Genomic DNA, 18,373 nt, shown 5'->3' on the forward strand with positions numbered 1-18,373 from the left:
ACCGACCAACTGCCACACAGACCATGACAAGGAAATATAACTGCCACACCAAAGAAGTTACGGCATGCTAGTACCGCTAAACGCTGCTGCTACCACTGACGGAGGCAAGTGAGCAACTCGTTCAGATAGTAACTGAGGGAGGAATAAGACGCCACTCGATGGTACAAAATACCCAAAAGGAAAAACGGCAATAGCGCGAGCCGACCACGGCTCAGTAGCATCTTCCTACACGTCGGCCAGGAGCCTGAAGATGGCGTAGTAGAACGCTGAAACTGGTTGCCAAATATAACAAGTTTGGAAACTAGACAGCTGGAAGATGTTTAATTTTACATCCTGTTAATGTAAATGGTTAAGAAAGTCGAAGTCTTCCGTACGAAGCACAATGGCTACGGAGAAGAATGACAATGCGTTGCTGATAAAGTTGTTTTATGAGAATGGCGGCAACAGCAGCGCTGCATTGCGCGAATATCTCCGACAGAAACAGCTACGAAGAAGCCCCATGTCAATAAATGGGCTAAAGAATATCACCAAAAAATTCGAAGAAGCAGGTGAATTAGGTGGTGCAGCAGGGACAGGGAGGCGGCCCATTCTAAAATATCTATAGCCGACCGTGCAGCACAAGCCTCAAATTCTGCAGTCAGTGCTCGAGCTGTGCCACGTGAATTGACGGTCCCCTGGTCAACAGTTCAAAAGATTTTGCCGACGAATTTTACACTGATGTCCATACAAGACTGAAAATGTGCACCAAATGAAGTCCGAAAACAGGCAACCACGACGTGTCTTTACTCTTCGTTTTTAAGCACGAGTGAAGTGGCTGACATGTGGTTGGGGAATATTCTTTGGACGGACAGTATCAGAAATCAAAATAAAAGATTTTTCAAAAGAACTAGGAAAAACAAAGCTGCGATGCGATGAAGTGTAAAAAGAAACCAATGTGAATATGCAATTCTCTAAATTCTCCACATCGTTTAAATTGAACTTTGTAAAGGCATTTCCAAAAGTATGCATGTCTGTATCAACATCTCACAAAAACAGATGGATAACAGCAGGTATTAAGAAGTCCTCCCAAATACTTAAACACCTCAATTCCATGAAAAAGATTCGCAATGATCCAGAATTCTTAAATTTCTATCATAGATACAAAAAGATCTATAGGAAGGTGCTGATTGATGAAAAATGTCATTTAATGACAAAATAATATACGAGGGTTATTCCAAAAGTAAGGTCCGATTGATTGCCAAATTGAAACCACAGTGAACATCAGAAATGTTTTACTTGTAACAATTAGCTACACCTTTCAGCTACTTCTCTACGTAGTCGCCGTTCTGACTTAGACTTTTGTCATAGCGTTGTACCAACTTTTCAATAGCCTCATCATAGAAGGCAGCCGCCAGTGCTTTCCGCCAATTCTCCACGCTGGCCTACACCTCGTTGTCTGTGTCAAAATGTTGTCTTCAAAGACAGCGGTTCATGTGACCAGAGATGAAACTCAGGGGGAGACAATTTCGGACTGTATTGTGGGTAATCTAACATTTCCATTTGAAAACGATGCAGGAGCATCTTCATTGCCCCTGCAGAATGCGGCTGAGAATTGTCGTGAAGACGAAACAGCACGACAGTTATGTAATGTTGGCTGCATAGCTTCAGGCGAAATTTCTCACCAGGCCCTCGTACTTGGCGGCAGACACTATTTTCTAGACATCTTTACGCACTCACTGCGAGCTCAGAAATGAGAAGAGCGACGTGATGCTAACTGGGGTTATACTAGAGACACTACCCAACACATCTGTGCAAAGCTTTATCGGATTTTCATAGTCGTTTCCATTTCGCGACCTATCGGACCTTACTTTTGGAATAACCCTCGTATAATGCAGAGAATAAAAGCAAAGCAGTCTGGGATGTTATAAAAAAGGAAATGGGGAGAGCAAATAAACGCAGAATAACATACTGCTAAGGGAGGGGGATAAAGTAATAAATGATCCACAGCACTTAATAAACTATGTTAACGAGCATTTTTCAAGTATTGCAGAGAAGGTACAGCAAAAATTCCCCCAAACAAATATAACACCTGTAAATAATGTTGCACTAAATACAATTATGTTACTTCCAACCACAGAGAATGAAGTCAGTAAAACAATTCGAAATCTAAAACAAAGAAGTCAGAAGGCTTAGATGAAATAATCTGTGTACTGAAACAATGCATAGTGATTATACAATGTCCCTTAACAAATATAATAAATGAATCCTTCACATCAGGGACATTTCCAGAGCAACTAAAACAGGCAAGAGTTGTACGATTGCTTAAGAAAGGTAATAAAGAAGACAGAAAATTACCAGCCCATTTCCGCGCTCTCAGCATTCTTAAAAATAATAGAAGCAATTATGAAAGACAGGTTAATGAATTACCTGAATAAATACAATCTTTTAAGAGAATTTACTTTCCAAAGTGGCAAAAATGCAGAGTTAACCATAGTGGAATTGACAAAAGTTGTACTTGATGCCCTTGATAAAGATGAGTGTGGCACAGGTATATTTTTCGATCTTTCTAAGGTGTTTGATACACTCGACCACAAGATTCTACTAAATAAATTAAAAGCATTAGGAATAAGAGGGGTAGCTAATGACTGGTTTCGATCATACATAACAGATAGGGTACAGAAAGTAAAGATAACACACACTTCAAATAGATCTAAACATTTAGTAAAACACTTACCAGAACCAAAATACATTAATATAGGAGTTCCGCAAGGTAGCATATTAGGACCAATACTGTTCCTGATATACATCAATGACTTACCCTGTAGTGGTACTCATGGTGAAAAAAATCTCTTTGCTGACGACAGAAATATTATAGTCACTGAGGAAACAAGAGAACTCCTTGCCAAGAAAGCAAATGAAACTCTCAAGGAAGTTTATGATTGGTCAATAAGTAATAAAGTGACATTGAACATAAAGAAAACTAATGCCATGAATTTCAGTTTGAAGAGGAAAAATGACAATGTTAAATTAAATGTAGATGGCACCTCTACAGACTGTGTAACAAATGCAAAATTCCTAGGAATGAATATTGATTCTCAGTTGAAGTGGTGTGAACACACAAAGGTACTTGCAAACAGAATGTCATCAGCATGTTATGCCCTTAGAATCCTATCATCAGTGTGTAACATGCAGTGTCTTTTAGTTACATATTATTCATATGTACACTCAATTCTTAGTTGTGGCATTCTTTTTTGGAGAACAAATGCACAAAATATGAACACAATTTTCAAACTCCAGGAAAGAGCCATAAGAATAATAACCAAAAATACTAGTCGAGCTCATTGTAAAGATCTGTTCAGAACACTGGGGATTTTAACTGTTCCATGTGAATACATTTACCAGTCAGTTGTATACATCAAAAATAACATTGCTAATTCCTGCACAAACAGCTCTGTCCATGACTATTGAATTAGAGATAGACTCAACTTACATTTACCAAGAGAAAATAAACATAAAACTCAAAACAGCATTTTCTACCAAGTAATAAAACTGTACAATAAATTGCCAAAAGAGATTAAAGAAATTGCAAAAATACACTTATTTAAAAAGGCAGATAAAAGTACCGGTTATGCAATATATTTTATACATTGAAGGATTACTTAGCTAAAACAAAGGAGTTTGATTAAAAAAATGTTATAAAAGTAAATAATAATAATAATAATAATACTGACTCAGCTTTTTAGGATAGCAAATGGGAAGTTGCGGTACAGAAAATGGCCCAGAGATCACCAGTGTGTGTGTGTGTGTGTGTGTGTGTGTGTAGTGAGTGAAGTATTATGAAACAATGTGTGTATAGTGTGTGCGGTGACTGCTGGTGAGATATGAGTGAACAATATGGCATTCCATTGTGCAACACGTGATTCCAGCGTTGCAAGAGCACAACTGTGTCCACACAACTGTTTTCATGAAAGGTGGGGCGACACCATATGTCGCTTACCAGGTGAAAGCTTTGCTTCGAGAAACCTTCGATAACGACTGCATCATGTCTAGGCGATTTCAAGATGTGTGGCCTTCCAGATCCTCAGAACTAAATCCATGTAACTTCTGGTTGTGGAGATATCCGAAAGATCGTGTCTATCAGGGATGTATTCAGACTGGTCCTGATCTGAAGGCTAGCATACGACGACAATGTCTTGTGAAAAACACGTGAAATCTTATAGGACTCAACTGCTAAGGTCATCAGTCTACAACGTCTTGTTACAGATACAATATGTTGAACACATGTGAGCATATCCTAACATAAATGCCAGCTCCACTGATATCATATGTTTTGTCAAACCTCCTCTTTTACTGTACCCACACCACATTCTGACTGCTTACAGCGCCATATTTTCACCTGGTGATAGAAAGTGGAACTTTTATGTTTTTCAGAATACTTCGCGAGCGCGTCGATTAATGAACATACCTGCGATGTTTCAGCGCCCTGCGATATACAGGGTGTTACAAAAATGTACGGCCAAACTTTCAGGAAACATTCCTCACACACAAAGAAAGAAAATGTGTTAAATGGACATGTGTCCGGAAACGCTTACTTTCCATGTTAGAGCTCATTTTATTACTTCTCTTCAAATCACATTAGCCATGGAATGGAAACACACAGCAACAGAACGTACCAGCGTGACTTCAAACACTTTGTCACAGGAAATGTTCAAAATGTCCTCCGTTAGCGAGGATACATGCATCCACCCTCCGTCGCATGGAATCCCTGATGCGCTGATGCAGCCCTGGAGAATGGCGTATTGTATCACAGCCGTCCACAATAAGAGCACGAAGAATCTCTACATTTGGTACCAGGGTTGCGTAGACAAGAGCTTTCAAATGCCCCCATAAATGAAAGTCAAGAGGGTTGAGGTCAGGAGAGCGTGGAGGCCATGGATTTGGTCTGCCTCTACCAATCCATCGGTCACCGAATCTGTTGTTGAGAAGCGTACGAACACTTCGACTGAAATATGCAGGAGCTCCATCGTGCATGAACCATTTGCTGTGTCGTACTTGTAAAGGCACATGTTCTAGCAGCACAGGTAGAGTATCCCGTATGAAATCATGATAACGTCCCCCATTGAGCGTAGGTGGACGAAACTAAAATGAGCTCTAACATGGAAATTAAGCGTTTCCGGACACATGTCCACATAACATCTTTTCTTTATTTGTGTGTGAGGAATGTTTCCTGAAAGTTTGGCCGTACCTTTTTGTAACACCCTGTATACAGCCTGCGCCGCAGCACTTGCAACACCATCAGTTTAATTATTATCGCCTGATCCTTTGCACAACACTAAATTCTTTCTTCGTCTCCTTCTCCGTTTCAGCCATACTAGAATGGAACACAGTACTCTGTAAACGTTAAAATCAGTCGGTTCCGACCAACCACCATGTCATCCTCTGTCAGTGGCGTCATCGTATGCTGGTACGGAGGGGCATGTGGTCAGCACACAGCTCTCCCGGTCGTTGTCGTGCTTGTTGACCTTGGAACCGCTATTACTCAGTCAAGTGGCTCCTCAGTTGGCCTCAAGAGGCTGAGTACGCCCCGTTCCAGTCCCCCCCCCCCCCCACACACACACACCAATGAAAAATCCCTGACAGTACCGAAAATCTAACCCTGTCCCCCGCATGGCAGGCGACTGTGCTGATCTTGCAGCTACGTAGGCGGACAAATTAATTATCCAAAACCACACTAAATTCAGGAGAAGATAAAACTTTTTGATCGGTGTAGCTTCCCTCTCTATGCTTTCCTTATTCCTTTCTATTGCTATTGTCTTCTTTCCATCTCATCTTCTGATCTTAGCCTATTATGTCTCACTCTTCTTCTTACTAGTCAACTTCTTCTCCACATTAACTCTTTCTGCACAGTTGTCACACGAGTCTGTTAGATGTGACTACTTACATTCGACGAGTACGTAATGTAGAAATTTCTTGATGGTAATAAGACTGATATTTCTTTAATTCCTTGTATGCATTATTATACATAACGTCATTCTTAGTATTTTTTGGTTTGGTCTACTAAGGACGACATGAAATAACTTCTGTCTTCTTTCTTTTCTCCTTTCTTTCTTTCCAATAGTTTTCATTTTATTCTTATGTTTTTCTCTTCTTCCTTCTGTCCATAGTGCGCCTGTCTTTTTCTTTGCTTTCATATGGAAGCCGTTGCAAGTTTTACTTCTGATCTGAACTTTTCTCTTCCTCCTATTTCTTCCTCCGTTATTTCCATTTCACTCACAAAAAGGAAGACAGGACTTAACGTCCTGGTGACACCAAGGTCATTAGAGACGGAGCACATGCTCCGATTGCGTCAAGGACGGGGAAGGAAATCGGCCGTGTCATTTCAAGAGTTTGCCTGGAACGATTCCATTTCATTCAGATCTGCCTTTAACTTCTTTGATCCATGTCACTGATATTTTTGGGTTTCAGTCGAAAAAGTTAATTTTTTTTTTGCTATCCTCTTTCCATGTAGGCTTTTTATGTGTCCATAGAATGTAGCTCATCTCTTCCTCATTCTATCTGATACTGATTCTATTTTTCACAAATTTCTTTATTATTATTAAAATTTCCACTTCCCATTCTCAGATTTCGGTCCTGAGATTTTCCTGTTTTGTTTTTTCTTCTTTTCTATTTCACCTACTTTTTAACTGTATTTAGCGAAAGGCATTCCGGAGCAAAAAGTCATTCTGACTTAATGAAAGTGTTGTAGTTCCATAGTTTTGCATTTATGAAAATACATTTCTTGTTATGCAGGTCTTTTGTTAATTGAAATTCCACTTCCATTTTCCTTGTCCTTGCTAAGTTTCCATATATTTCATAACCTCATTCGCATCTGTCATAAAATGGCTCTGAGCACTACGCGACTTAACTTCTGAGGTCATCAGTCGCCTAGAACTTAGAACTAATTAAACCTAACTAACCTAAGGACATCACACACATCCATGCCCCAGGCAGGATTCGAACCTGCGACCGTAGCGGTCGCTCGGCTCCAGACTACAGCGCCTAGAGCCGCACGGCCACTACGGCCGGCGCATCTGTCATATCCTCTGCGTTTATTATTATTATTATTATTATTATTATTATTATTATCTTTAGAAGGAAGATGAACTTGATGACAATATTAGAGAAATGGAAGATGACTTATCTGAAGATGAGATGCGAGATAGGATACATCTTCATCTACATGGATACTCTGCAGATCACATTTAAGTGCCTGACAGACGGCTCATCGAACCACCTTCACAATAATTGTCTACCATTCCAATCTCGTACAGCATGCGGAAGAAATGAACACCTATATCTTTCGGTGCGAGATCTGATTTCCCTTATTTTATTATGGTGATGGTTTCATCCTATGTAGGTCGGCGCCAATAAAATATGTTCGCATACAGAGGAGAAACTTGGTGATTGACATTTCGTGAGGACGTAGCAGATAATTACGAGTTCTCATCTTGCACTGAAAGTGTAGCTCGCCGTGGAGCCGGGAGGAAAGCGGATGTTGGTTCTCACGCTCGCATAGCTGCCGCCGGCTCCCGGGCCGAGCGGGCCGGTATACTTGTTTAACGGTGCGTGCAATACGTTACACATACTCTCTATGAATTTGAAAAAGTACTACTAAATATTAATCGATCTTTTTCATACTTAGTGTACCAAATTCTATGGATAACACAACCATACTGTTAAAATTTCAAATCAATAAATGTAAAATTTTCGGATTCATAAATTTTTACCTAAAACACATAATAACTGAGTTGGTACTGTGAAATCGAGTTCGAGACTGTAATATATTCATCTATAGTTTTAATTGAAACTACAACCAAGAGGACAGATTCACGTAATTTAATTTTCTGGAATTTTCTTTAGTTTCATTGCCACAGATTTCGGACGTAATTACCAGTACTTTGGAAAAGTATTATTTCATTGTGTTTTGGTTGTGTGTTTTGGAGAGACTGAGAGAGCCAATGGAGGAAATACTTAAAGTGAGAATGTGATATTTTACTAAAACTATGTAAATGTAAGCGTGAGAAAGTCATTTTGGGGTATTTGTGGCATATGGCAGAGTGAGCTTGATTTTGTAAAGGGCAGCCGGAATGGGTGTTGAGTATTAAATTTATTAGTAATTTATTTTGTGGAAAGGAATCGTATTTTTTTCGTTAAATTTTGTTTAATTTCGAGATTCTGAAATTTCTAGTCTAAATTATTTGTAACAATCTGATTGCCTGACATCATAAATACTGAGAGTATAGAAGTGCTCGAAATGATCTAATTGGCTGCTTAACATACTAGCCAATAGGAATTCAGCATTTCCCACTAGTTTCAGTATGGTTTTGTGCCTCAGCTCTATGAACCGATATAGTCGCTAGGGAGCCATCTTACGATTACTACCTATGATAAATCGCGCTGATCAAATTTGCACCTAAATGAAGAAATCCGAGCGCTTGATTGGTTCTCGTGTAATTGACGAAAAGCGACTATAGTGTTGACTATTTTGAGAAAGTGATTTATTTTAGGAGATTTCACGTGTGAAGATTTCAAGTCGTAAATAAACTCCGTGTGCGGGTTTGTGCAAATTACGAGACACTGTGGCGAACACTTCTGTACAAGGAGACAACTGAACGACTGACTGCGTTAACTCGCAAGGAGTCGTGGATCAGTGACTGCTTATGACGTTTAAGATATCTGGTCGAACTAAATATCTTCTGCTTGCTTTTGGGTGTGAACTTGTTACAGAGACAGTCAGTAACATTGCATAATTAGTGTCGGGATATTAAATAAGGACTTGATAGCCATTTTCTGTGTTCTAAAGACAATAAACCAGCTTACAGGAAATTTTACACATTTTTCAAACGAGTCATGCAAGAATCCCGAACGCCCAATAGCTTAACTAACTAACTAACCCATGGACTGGAGTTAAGTGGCCTTTGTGTGGTAGGGATTTAACTGACTTTTCGTCAAAGCTGCTTTTATCGGCTAAACCAGTATCTACTATCGCAGAGTCAAGGGGCAGACAACCTGAAAACTATCTAGGTAGTCCTGATTGTTTAAAGGATAGTCAGAGAGCAACCCGCTCCGCCACCCTATGAGAACAATTTGACAGAGCACTGGGAGACGAAAGGCGAAACAAGGCCCCGAGAGTCGGTGACATTCCATCACAACTACTGCTAGCCTTGCGAGAGCTAGCCATGACCATACTTTTCCATCTGGTGTGAACGATGTATGAGACAGGCGAAATTCCCTCAGAGTTCAAGAAGAATATAATAATTCCAATTCCAAAGAAAGAATGTGCTAACAGGTGTGAAAGTTACCGAACTATCAGTTTAATAAGTCATGGTTGCAAAGTGCTAACACGAATTCCTTTCAGATGAACGGAAAAGCTGGTAGAAGCTGACCTTGGGGAAGATCAGATTGGATTGCGGAGAAATGTAGGAACACGTGAAGCAATACTGACTCTACGAATCACCTTAGAAGACAGGCAAATCTACGTTTATAGCACTTTCACACTTAGAGAAATCTTTTCACAGTGTTGACTGGAATACTCTCTCTGCAATTCTGAAGTAAACAGGGGTAAAATGCATGGAGCGAAAAGCTATTTGCAAATTGCATAAAAACCAGACGGCAGTTATAAGAGTCGAGGGGCACGAAAGAGAGGGAGTGGTTGAGAACAGAGTGACACAGGGCTGTAGCCTGTTCTCGATGCTATTTGTCCGTCCGTTGAGCAAGCAGTAAAAGAAACCCAAGAAACATTGTAGTATGAGTTAAAACGCATAGAGAAGAAGTAAAAACTTTGAGGTTTATTGACGACATTGTAATTCTATCAGAGACAGCAGAGGGTTTGCAAAGAGCAGTAGAACGGAGTTGGTAGTGTCTTAAAAGAAGGATATAAGAACAACATCAGCAAAAGCAAAAAAGGCATAATGGAATGCAGTCGAATTAAATTAGGTGTTCTGAGAGAATTAGATTAGAGAATGAGAAGCTTAAAGTAGTAGCTGGGTAAAGTAGTAGTTTTTTTGGCAACAAAGTAACTGACGGTGGTCGAAGTAGAGAGGATATAAAATATAGACTGGCAATCGCAAGAAAAACGTTCATGAAGGAGAGAAATTTACTAAGATCGAATATGGAAGATTTTTCTTAAAGTATTTGCGTGGAGTGTAGCCATGTATGAAAGTGAAACACATACGATAAGCAATTTAGACAAGAAGAGAATAGAAATTTCGAAATGTAGCGCTACATAAGAATGCTGAAGATTAGGTGGGTAAATCTCATAAATAACGAGGAGTGAAACACACACGATAAACAGTTTAGACAAGAAAAGAATAGAATATTTTTAAATGTAGAGCTACAGAAGAATGCTGAAGATTAGATGGGTAAATCACTTAACTAACGAGGAGGTACTGAACAGAATTGGGGAGACAAGAAGTTAGTGCTACAACTTGACTTAAAGAAGGCATCGCTTAATAGGACGCATTCTGAGACAGCAAGGCAACACTAATTTAGAACTGGAGGGAACTGTGGGGGGTCAAAATCGCAGAGGAAGACCAAGAGATAAATATAGTAAGCAAATTCAGACGAATAGAGGTTGCACTAGTTATTCGAGATGGAGAGGCTTGCGCAGTATAGAGTAAGCTTGAAGAGCTGCATCAACTCAGTCTACGGGCAGGACTACAACAACATAATTATTATTATTATTATTATTATTATTATTATTATACATTAGTTATAACAGTAAACACAGCAAATGGGTTCACTATGTTCGATTTCGTATTTTATCAATATTCGGTCACTTCCCACCCGTATAGGACTGCGTTATGTATCGGTTGATAATTCGTGCAGATCCTAGTAAAGTGGCTTTTGGTAGTTGACAGACGGATATTTTATCAATGCCAATTGTTAAAAAGTACCTACTAAGATCTTTTGGTTCTGTTCCCAGTACACCGACAACTACAGGGACTACTTCCATGGGTTTACGTCGGAGTCGCAATAGTACGATTTCTAAGTCATTGTATCTGACAAGTTTTCAAATTGTTTCTCGTCTATAACCCGGGACAGAAATTTCAATGATCCACATTCATTTTGCTCCGCATCTGTGGTGTCTGGTGTATTTTGTTGCAGGAATCGATCTGTCTCAATTCGGAAGTCTCATCGTAATTTGGTACGTTCGTTTTTGACAACTTGTTTTGGATTGCGATCCTTGTCACCGGGAAGTGGAAATTTTGACATACTTTCCAATGGATCATTCGTACACATTTTTGTGTTTGCTTGTAATCAGTCTGCGCTATCTTTTTGCGACAGCTCAAGATATGGTCACCTGTTTGGTCAGCTTCTTTTCAGAGTTCGCAATTTGGGTCTTTTGATGATTCCTCGATCTGGTTTTGATGGCGTTAGTAATAATGGCCTATTCATGAACAGCAAAAATCAGTCCTTCAGTTTCCTCTTTAGTGTTCCGTTGGCCAGTTAAGTTCAGGTATTTTCTTTATCTGTTTTCTCCTCAATCTCCCCCGAAATTTCCCATTCAGTGCTTTACTGCGCAGGCTGTCAGTCCGGCATTTACTGCTTTCCAGTATTGATTCTTGGTTTGCTGTAACTTGAGAAGCTTTCTGTTTTTGACCTCTGTCAGAGCTGATTCTTTGCTGTCTTCCACATACACTGCTAATACATGCATATCTTCCCCGGAGTGTCTGCTTCACTTGCAATAGTGCTCTGCCGCCTGTTTTTCTGGTCAAGAATGTCAACGCCACTGCGAAGATGTAGGGCACCGTGAAATGTCATGAGTTTCCCGTCCAGGTTATCCGTCTGTACTTGTGTCCAGTTCACAATGCCCCACATATTGAATGCTTTGATAGTATTACCTTCATTTAATTTGCGCTTAAAAATTTTCCTGATCCTTTGGGTGTACTCTTTGCTGGCCATACTTTTTTAAATGCTCGTGTTTGTTGTTGTCCAGCTGGAAAATGTCTAGTGGCGTTCCATTTGACATATCGATACCTTCACTTTGAGATTTTTCCCTTGTTTAGTGGGAGTTTGACGATGATTTTGGTTTGTTGGGCGCTCAACGGCGTGGTCATCAGCACCCACACAAATTCCCAATTTTATCACTGTCAAATTTTGTACACAATCCAATCTATTCACTGTCACAATTCATGATGATGATGAAATGATGGCGACAACACAAACACCCAGTCCCCGGGCAGAGAAAATCCCCAACTCGGCAGGAGATCAAACCCGGGACCCCGTGATGCAGAGGCAGCAACGCTAGCCACTAGACCACGAGCTGCGGATGTTTAGTGTCAGTGTGACACACTTGTCTAAGCCGAATCCCATGCTTGTCATTGCTGAAGATTAGAAATATTTTCGCCAGAGTCTGGGTATCAATGTTAGATTTTCCATAGACCTTCAAGTCATTCATTTATAGCAGGTTCCTGAGAATTTCTTGCTGTTTGATAGCCCAGGTTTGTTTTCTGCAAGATGGTTGACATTGGGATCAAGGTGATGATATACAGCAGTGGGGTAACTAGTCTCCCTGGTAAATGCCTCTCTTGATGTTTGCTAGTCAGTAACTTTCATTTTGGACAAGCAGAACTGTTTTCCAGTGTTCTGTTGCATTTGCTGTGAATGTCCTGACTTTTTTCCTGTCCAGATTGTTTCCACACGCTTTGAGCTCAGTCAGAGAATACCTTGATTTCCATGTGTCGCCACTATCACACATGGCAGGAAACAGATCATAACATTGATGGTAAATGCCGCAAACAGCAAAAACTAAATGACATGGTCAATTTTGCTTAAATTTGCATATGGTACTAATGTTAGGTTATGCCGTCCTAAACGCAGATAAGCTATGGTTTTATTCATCAAAACAAATGTCTAGAGTGCAGGATAGAAACATCCAAAAATTCCGTCGTCATGTTCATAAGATCCCCTAAATACAAACACTTATTATTACGAAATCTTACGCTACCTCTAAATCTGCCCTCCTCTCTATCACGATAATGTCTTTCCTCTTCATGAATAACGAAGTAGTTGTGGATGCTACTCATGCCATGTGAGTGTAACCATTGTTGTAGGTACTTGTATTTGATAACAGTCTTATGGCATTATGAAAACAAGTAAATTATTTGCTTGAAAGCCCTTTCATTGCTACAAACCTATATCGCAATTAAAGAGTGAATCCTTTTCATGGTAGTGAACGTAGTTAAATCAGTATCAAATGAAGGCATTGTATAGAATGCGTAGGCAATATATAGAACGCCTGGAATTTTTGACATCGTACTTTACGTCATTTAAATTTAAAAGTTTTCCATGGAAATGTACAAAATACTTGGGTATGTTATAAAATGTGAAACGAACAATGCCAAAGTATACAATTACGATGAGGTAACATGTTAAAATTAGAAATAATATATGTATGTAAGTTAACCTAAAACATGAAAATAGTTGTAACTGCGTATGTTTGAAAAAGTCTTATCTTGAATTAGGTGTGTTTTAATAGTTTTTAACAATTACTATTACGTAACAAATAGTTTAAAAACAAATTATTATCAATTGTTGCAAATGTATAGCAAACAACAACTGAATTTAAACTTTCAATTTTTATATACTTCGAAGCTGTTCTCCTTTTATGCTCCGTTTATTACACTAAGCACAACTGAAATGATATTTTGAATAACAAATAAGGTTTTTACGAACAAAAACCTGAGGTTCTGTCATTTAGGTACCAGGATTAAAACGTTTACAGCAGTGATTTCTCCATTGTTCTATATTTTCGCAAAACTAACCATTGACTGCTCTCCTTTATGTTGGATTTTAGCTTCCATACTAACTGGTGTCTTTTTTTCCCTAGAGTCAAGAAATACGCACTATAATTAAAGCACGTGGCATAAGTTTTCCGAATGTGACGGGGAAGACGTTTGCAGTTTTCCGTGTTGACCGGAAACATCACCTGGTCTCAATTGTTTCTATGATAGGTGAGTATGGGCTCTTTTAATTTTTGTCTGCATATGATACGTGAATACGCTAACATGTTCTTGCTACGATGAAACCATTTATCAAATGCATATATATATATATATATATATATATATATATATATATATATATATATATGTGTGTGTGTGTGTGTGTGTGTGTGTGTGTGTGTGTGTGTGTGTGAGGCCACTGTATACCATGGCATTTCTTTGACTGAGCTTGTTATAAGAATGGAGCAATCACAGCTAACATGGATCTTACTTAAACTATCAACTCATGTGGGAAGTAGACTCTTTCAGGTATTACATGTTGCACAAAAAATGTGATTAAATCGACAACAAAGTAATGCTATGAATCAGTGTCGAGAATATTATATTATAACGTCTAAACATAAAAACGAAATACATGAAGTCAAGGACACAAGAAGTGAATTTTAGGTTATTTATTACACAAGGATTGCCAGCACCAATAATCATATACAAGTAGACATGTATCTGTTTAGAACTTGTGGTAAGGTGATGGGCTCACAGCACAATAATATTAATTGTAACCAAGTATTGACAACACACATCAAATGTGGAATGAGACCCAAATTATTTCGCTGTATTTCTGAGGTTCTGCTCTAAAAAGGCTTAAACCACTGACTATATTCAGTGGTTTTCACTATGTGTTATTCACTATGTCAACGTAACGCATACAAATAACACTCAAAATTGCACAGAATGCTCTCAAAAAATAAGTTAACCTGTACTTGTGATCAATTATCTGTCGGCATCCAAATGCGACATAAAACTGACCGTAAAGTTTCTTACACGTCCTCGTTTGTATTCTTAACATTACAAATTATAGAATATGGTGCATTAGGAAGATGAAATAAATCTCATGTCCCAAACATAGCTCAGAAAGTCCGCCCAGGATCGAGCAACAGTAGTTACTTCTTCAGTTGCTTCAGTCAACTATTCATTTATATTTTTATTGACAGCAGAAGAATATGTTCACCTCATTTGTTTGTACCAAGCGGAACCACAAAGAGACATAATATTCGTCTGTAAGGAAAGTGGATGGACTGTCATACAGCGAAGATGACTTCAGAGGTTAGATACAGAGTACTGTAGCATTCTGTCTTTTGTTAAACACAGTGTTATATCGTCCCCCATACCTTGGAATAACATGGAACTTCAGTAGAAGATATTCTCATACAAAATGCAGTTGTTCATTAGCTTCTAGGTTTGTTCATGTAGATATTGACTAAGATGTGCGAAAGGATGTCATCCTTTGATATGCTCATTTATTGTTCTAAACCTCTGCAAAGCACTGATGTCCAGGCAGGATAGTTTCAGTGACACGTTTCCGAATTATGATCTCTTTTCTTATCCCATTCCAACAAACGAGACATCCATAGTCTAATACTGATCTTGGCAGAGTTTTGTATAATATCAGCAGAACAGAGTGATGAATTCCCCATCACATACCAACTACATCCATAGATGGTGCTATTTTATTTATAACTAGCCTTTTTCCTGTGTATTTGCCCACATATGCATTCAGCACATATACTGAACACATCTCCTCCTCTCCTTGTCTTTGCCCATTGCCTCCAACCCACTCTCTAGCCATATCTTTCCCCCCTCCCTCCAATCATATTCTCCTCCTCCACTTGCTTTTCCATCTGCCCAATACCCCACTACACCTTCCACCTGCCTCATGCACCTCTCCCTCCTCCTCAGTCTCTCTGTCCATTTCCTCCTCCCCTTTTCTCTGTTCATAGTCTCCTCTATCCATTTCGACCTGTCCCCAGCCATGATCATCAGCACATGTAACCCCCACAATACAGTTCCACAAAGCAGACTGAAACTGCTCCCACAACACACCTGTGACACAAGGCAGGCTCCAGGCCAGGAGCTTGAAAATTATTTATTTGCCCCTTATGTACAAGCCCCCAAACAAAGCAGGCTGATGCTGCTTCAACACAACCCACTTGTCATGCAGGAAAGCCTATATGTCAGAGCCTGGAAAACTGTTTCTTTCACCTGGCATGTAGGCTGCCCAGCACTACAGGTTGATTTGAAAGTCTGATACAGTTCACACACAACATACCTGTAGTGCAGATCAGCCTATACGTTGGGGGTCTGGAAAAGCACATTTTTACTCTTATCTCCACTCCTATTGGTGCTAGGAGGTTATAAACCCTGTGGTGCTGATACTCTTGTGACCTGCTCCTGCTGTGGCAGATTTGTTTGAAATCTATCCATGAGTTTGGCAGGAGAACCCAGAAAAACATGCATGTACTCTTGTCTATACATATAACAGACATATTCATTGTACCTAATCTGTCTGAAATGTACATCTTGAACCATGTCAGAGATAAGAATCCTTTGTGATGAAGAAGTGCACTATGGACAGCAATACAGTAGTACTGGTGATTAATATTCCAGCATGAGGAAGGACAGTAAATAACTAATTTTTAATTATTTATGCCTACATAGTAGAGTAGGAAGAGTACATGCTTGATTTTTTAGGTGATCTGGAGTATACAAGGTGCAAAATTTGGTTCATAGAGCTGCCACCTCTCACAGTGACATCAGTTCTAACCCTGTTGGGTATCAAGCTGGTCTGAGTTTGGGTGAAAGGTACAGGTACATAATTCCTTGCCGGAGTTCACCAATGATAATTGCTAGCAAATGGTGGTATACCACTCTCACAGATGTCTTCAGTGGGTGTGTGATTTGAATAACATACCAATAAGAGCTACAGTCATATTCCCACAGTATCGACATAGGTCAGGATAGCACAGTTCACAAGCAATCATGTGTTATCTTGTTGAAAGATAAGATCACAGAGTCTTGAAGACAGGACACAGTCATTGCCTCCACATCTAAAAATGTAACACCTGCTGCCTAAATTTCCAGATGTGCAAACCAGAGATGATGGTGTTGTACAAGGTCCATAGTGAAAGTAATGAGCAACAATTTTTAAATTTTTTATTTATTTTTTATACAAACCAAGTACATCACCTTCATCTAAGTACTTTCTACCACTTTTAAACATAGTCTCCATTTCTTTGCATCCCTTCTTTCTGCAAGTTTGTAAATACCCTTACAACAAAAATCCATCCAGTTTATCGAAGAGATTGGTGCACTGCTTGCCAAATATCCTCCATATCTCATTGTGTTGGCCTCAGATCTGTTTCTGAACAGAACCAAAAAGATTATAGTCGGAGGATACCCAGTCGAGACTATAGGAAGGTTGCAGAAGACTTTCCCACATTATGGTTTGTCCACATTCAAGAAAATCAGTCGGAATCTTTCCTTGTCACATTTTGTGTAGGCAGTTCAAGGGTGACCACTAAAGGCTGATGACGGTAAGCATGATTCCATCTTGGAAATGTTTCACCCATCTCTTGTGACAGCTGACTCCAAGGGAGACATCTCCATAGGCAACGCTGAAGTCTTGAGGTGAATTTCATCAGCAAATTTTTCTCTTCGTAACAAGGAATTCAGTGGCAGGAACATGGAAGTATAATAAGAGGAGTTGCCATAATGTAACAAACTTGAAGCCGACGTCCACCATGTTAGTAGCCCCAAACATTAGCTTCTGATGGAAGTATTTTCATGAAAAATGTCAGCTTGCACCATTTACAGGTATACTGCTCGTTCTGGTTGTAATCTAAAGTGTAAAGGAATCACATTTTATACGCATGTGGACTCAATCAAGTGATATTTTCTTTTGTAATATGAATTTAAGTTGTGCAATACAGACGCAGTATTATTGTCAGGAACATTTCCAATTATCATATATGAGGAACCCCGGAACAAAAACCGATAAATCCACATTTGCTGTTAATACAGAAAGTAACAAATAGTGATCTCTGAGTGGTTGCACAAGCTATGAGTAGAAGAAACAGACCATGATGCACTAACAGGAAACATTATTCAGGGTGTCCAGTCGATTACCAGATTTCTCTTTCCATTATCCAGATATTAAACACAGCAAAAAGGAGATCTCTGGCTGTGATCCGACCGCTTGGAGTTATCAGATCGTGCTCCGACCGCATTGGATATATCGGGTTTTGTGTAGGCAGCGTAGTTCGATACTATCGTACTGCGACTATAGGCGTGTTTCGACACTGGTCATTTTCTGCCAGTCAAGTGATGCAAACATCCAGACAGTAATACGGCTCCGTCTTACCTACACATAACACATTGGGGTTGTGGTATTGTGGGGTGTAAAATGGATGAAGGACGCATAGTGAAAGATATTAAGATAGGCGTGCGGCGACCCAGAAGACGAGAAAGGAAAACAGCAGTGGAACGAGCAAACCGGTATGTATGGTAAACGTACTGTCATACTACATTATTGTGGCATGTGGCCTTCGTAGGTTATAAGGGTTGCTTGCTTT

General features: G+C 39.5%; 1 protein-coding gene across 1 annotated transcript in view; it reads left to right on the forward strand.

Moving 5' to 3' along the window:
- Positions 1-18,373, forward strand: part of LOC124788945 (spondin-1-like) — a 643,244-nt gene that overhangs the window by 357,755 nt on the left and 267,116 nt on the right. Inside the window, exon 6 of the mRNA XM_047256231.1 lies at positions 13,850-13,973. Within this exon, the coding sequence (XP_047112187.1) occupies positions 13,850-13,973 (124 nt within the window). The remainder of the gene's footprint in view (positions 1-13,849; positions 13,974-18,373) is intronic.

This window comes from Schistocerca piceifrons, chromosome 3, assembly GCF_021461385.2.
Source record: "Schistocerca piceifrons isolate TAMUIC-IGC-003096 chromosome 3, iqSchPice1.1, whole genome shotgun sequence".
In the NCBI taxonomy this organism is placed as follows: Eukaryota; Metazoa; Arthropoda; class Insecta; order Orthoptera; family Acrididae; genus Schistocerca; species Schistocerca piceifrons.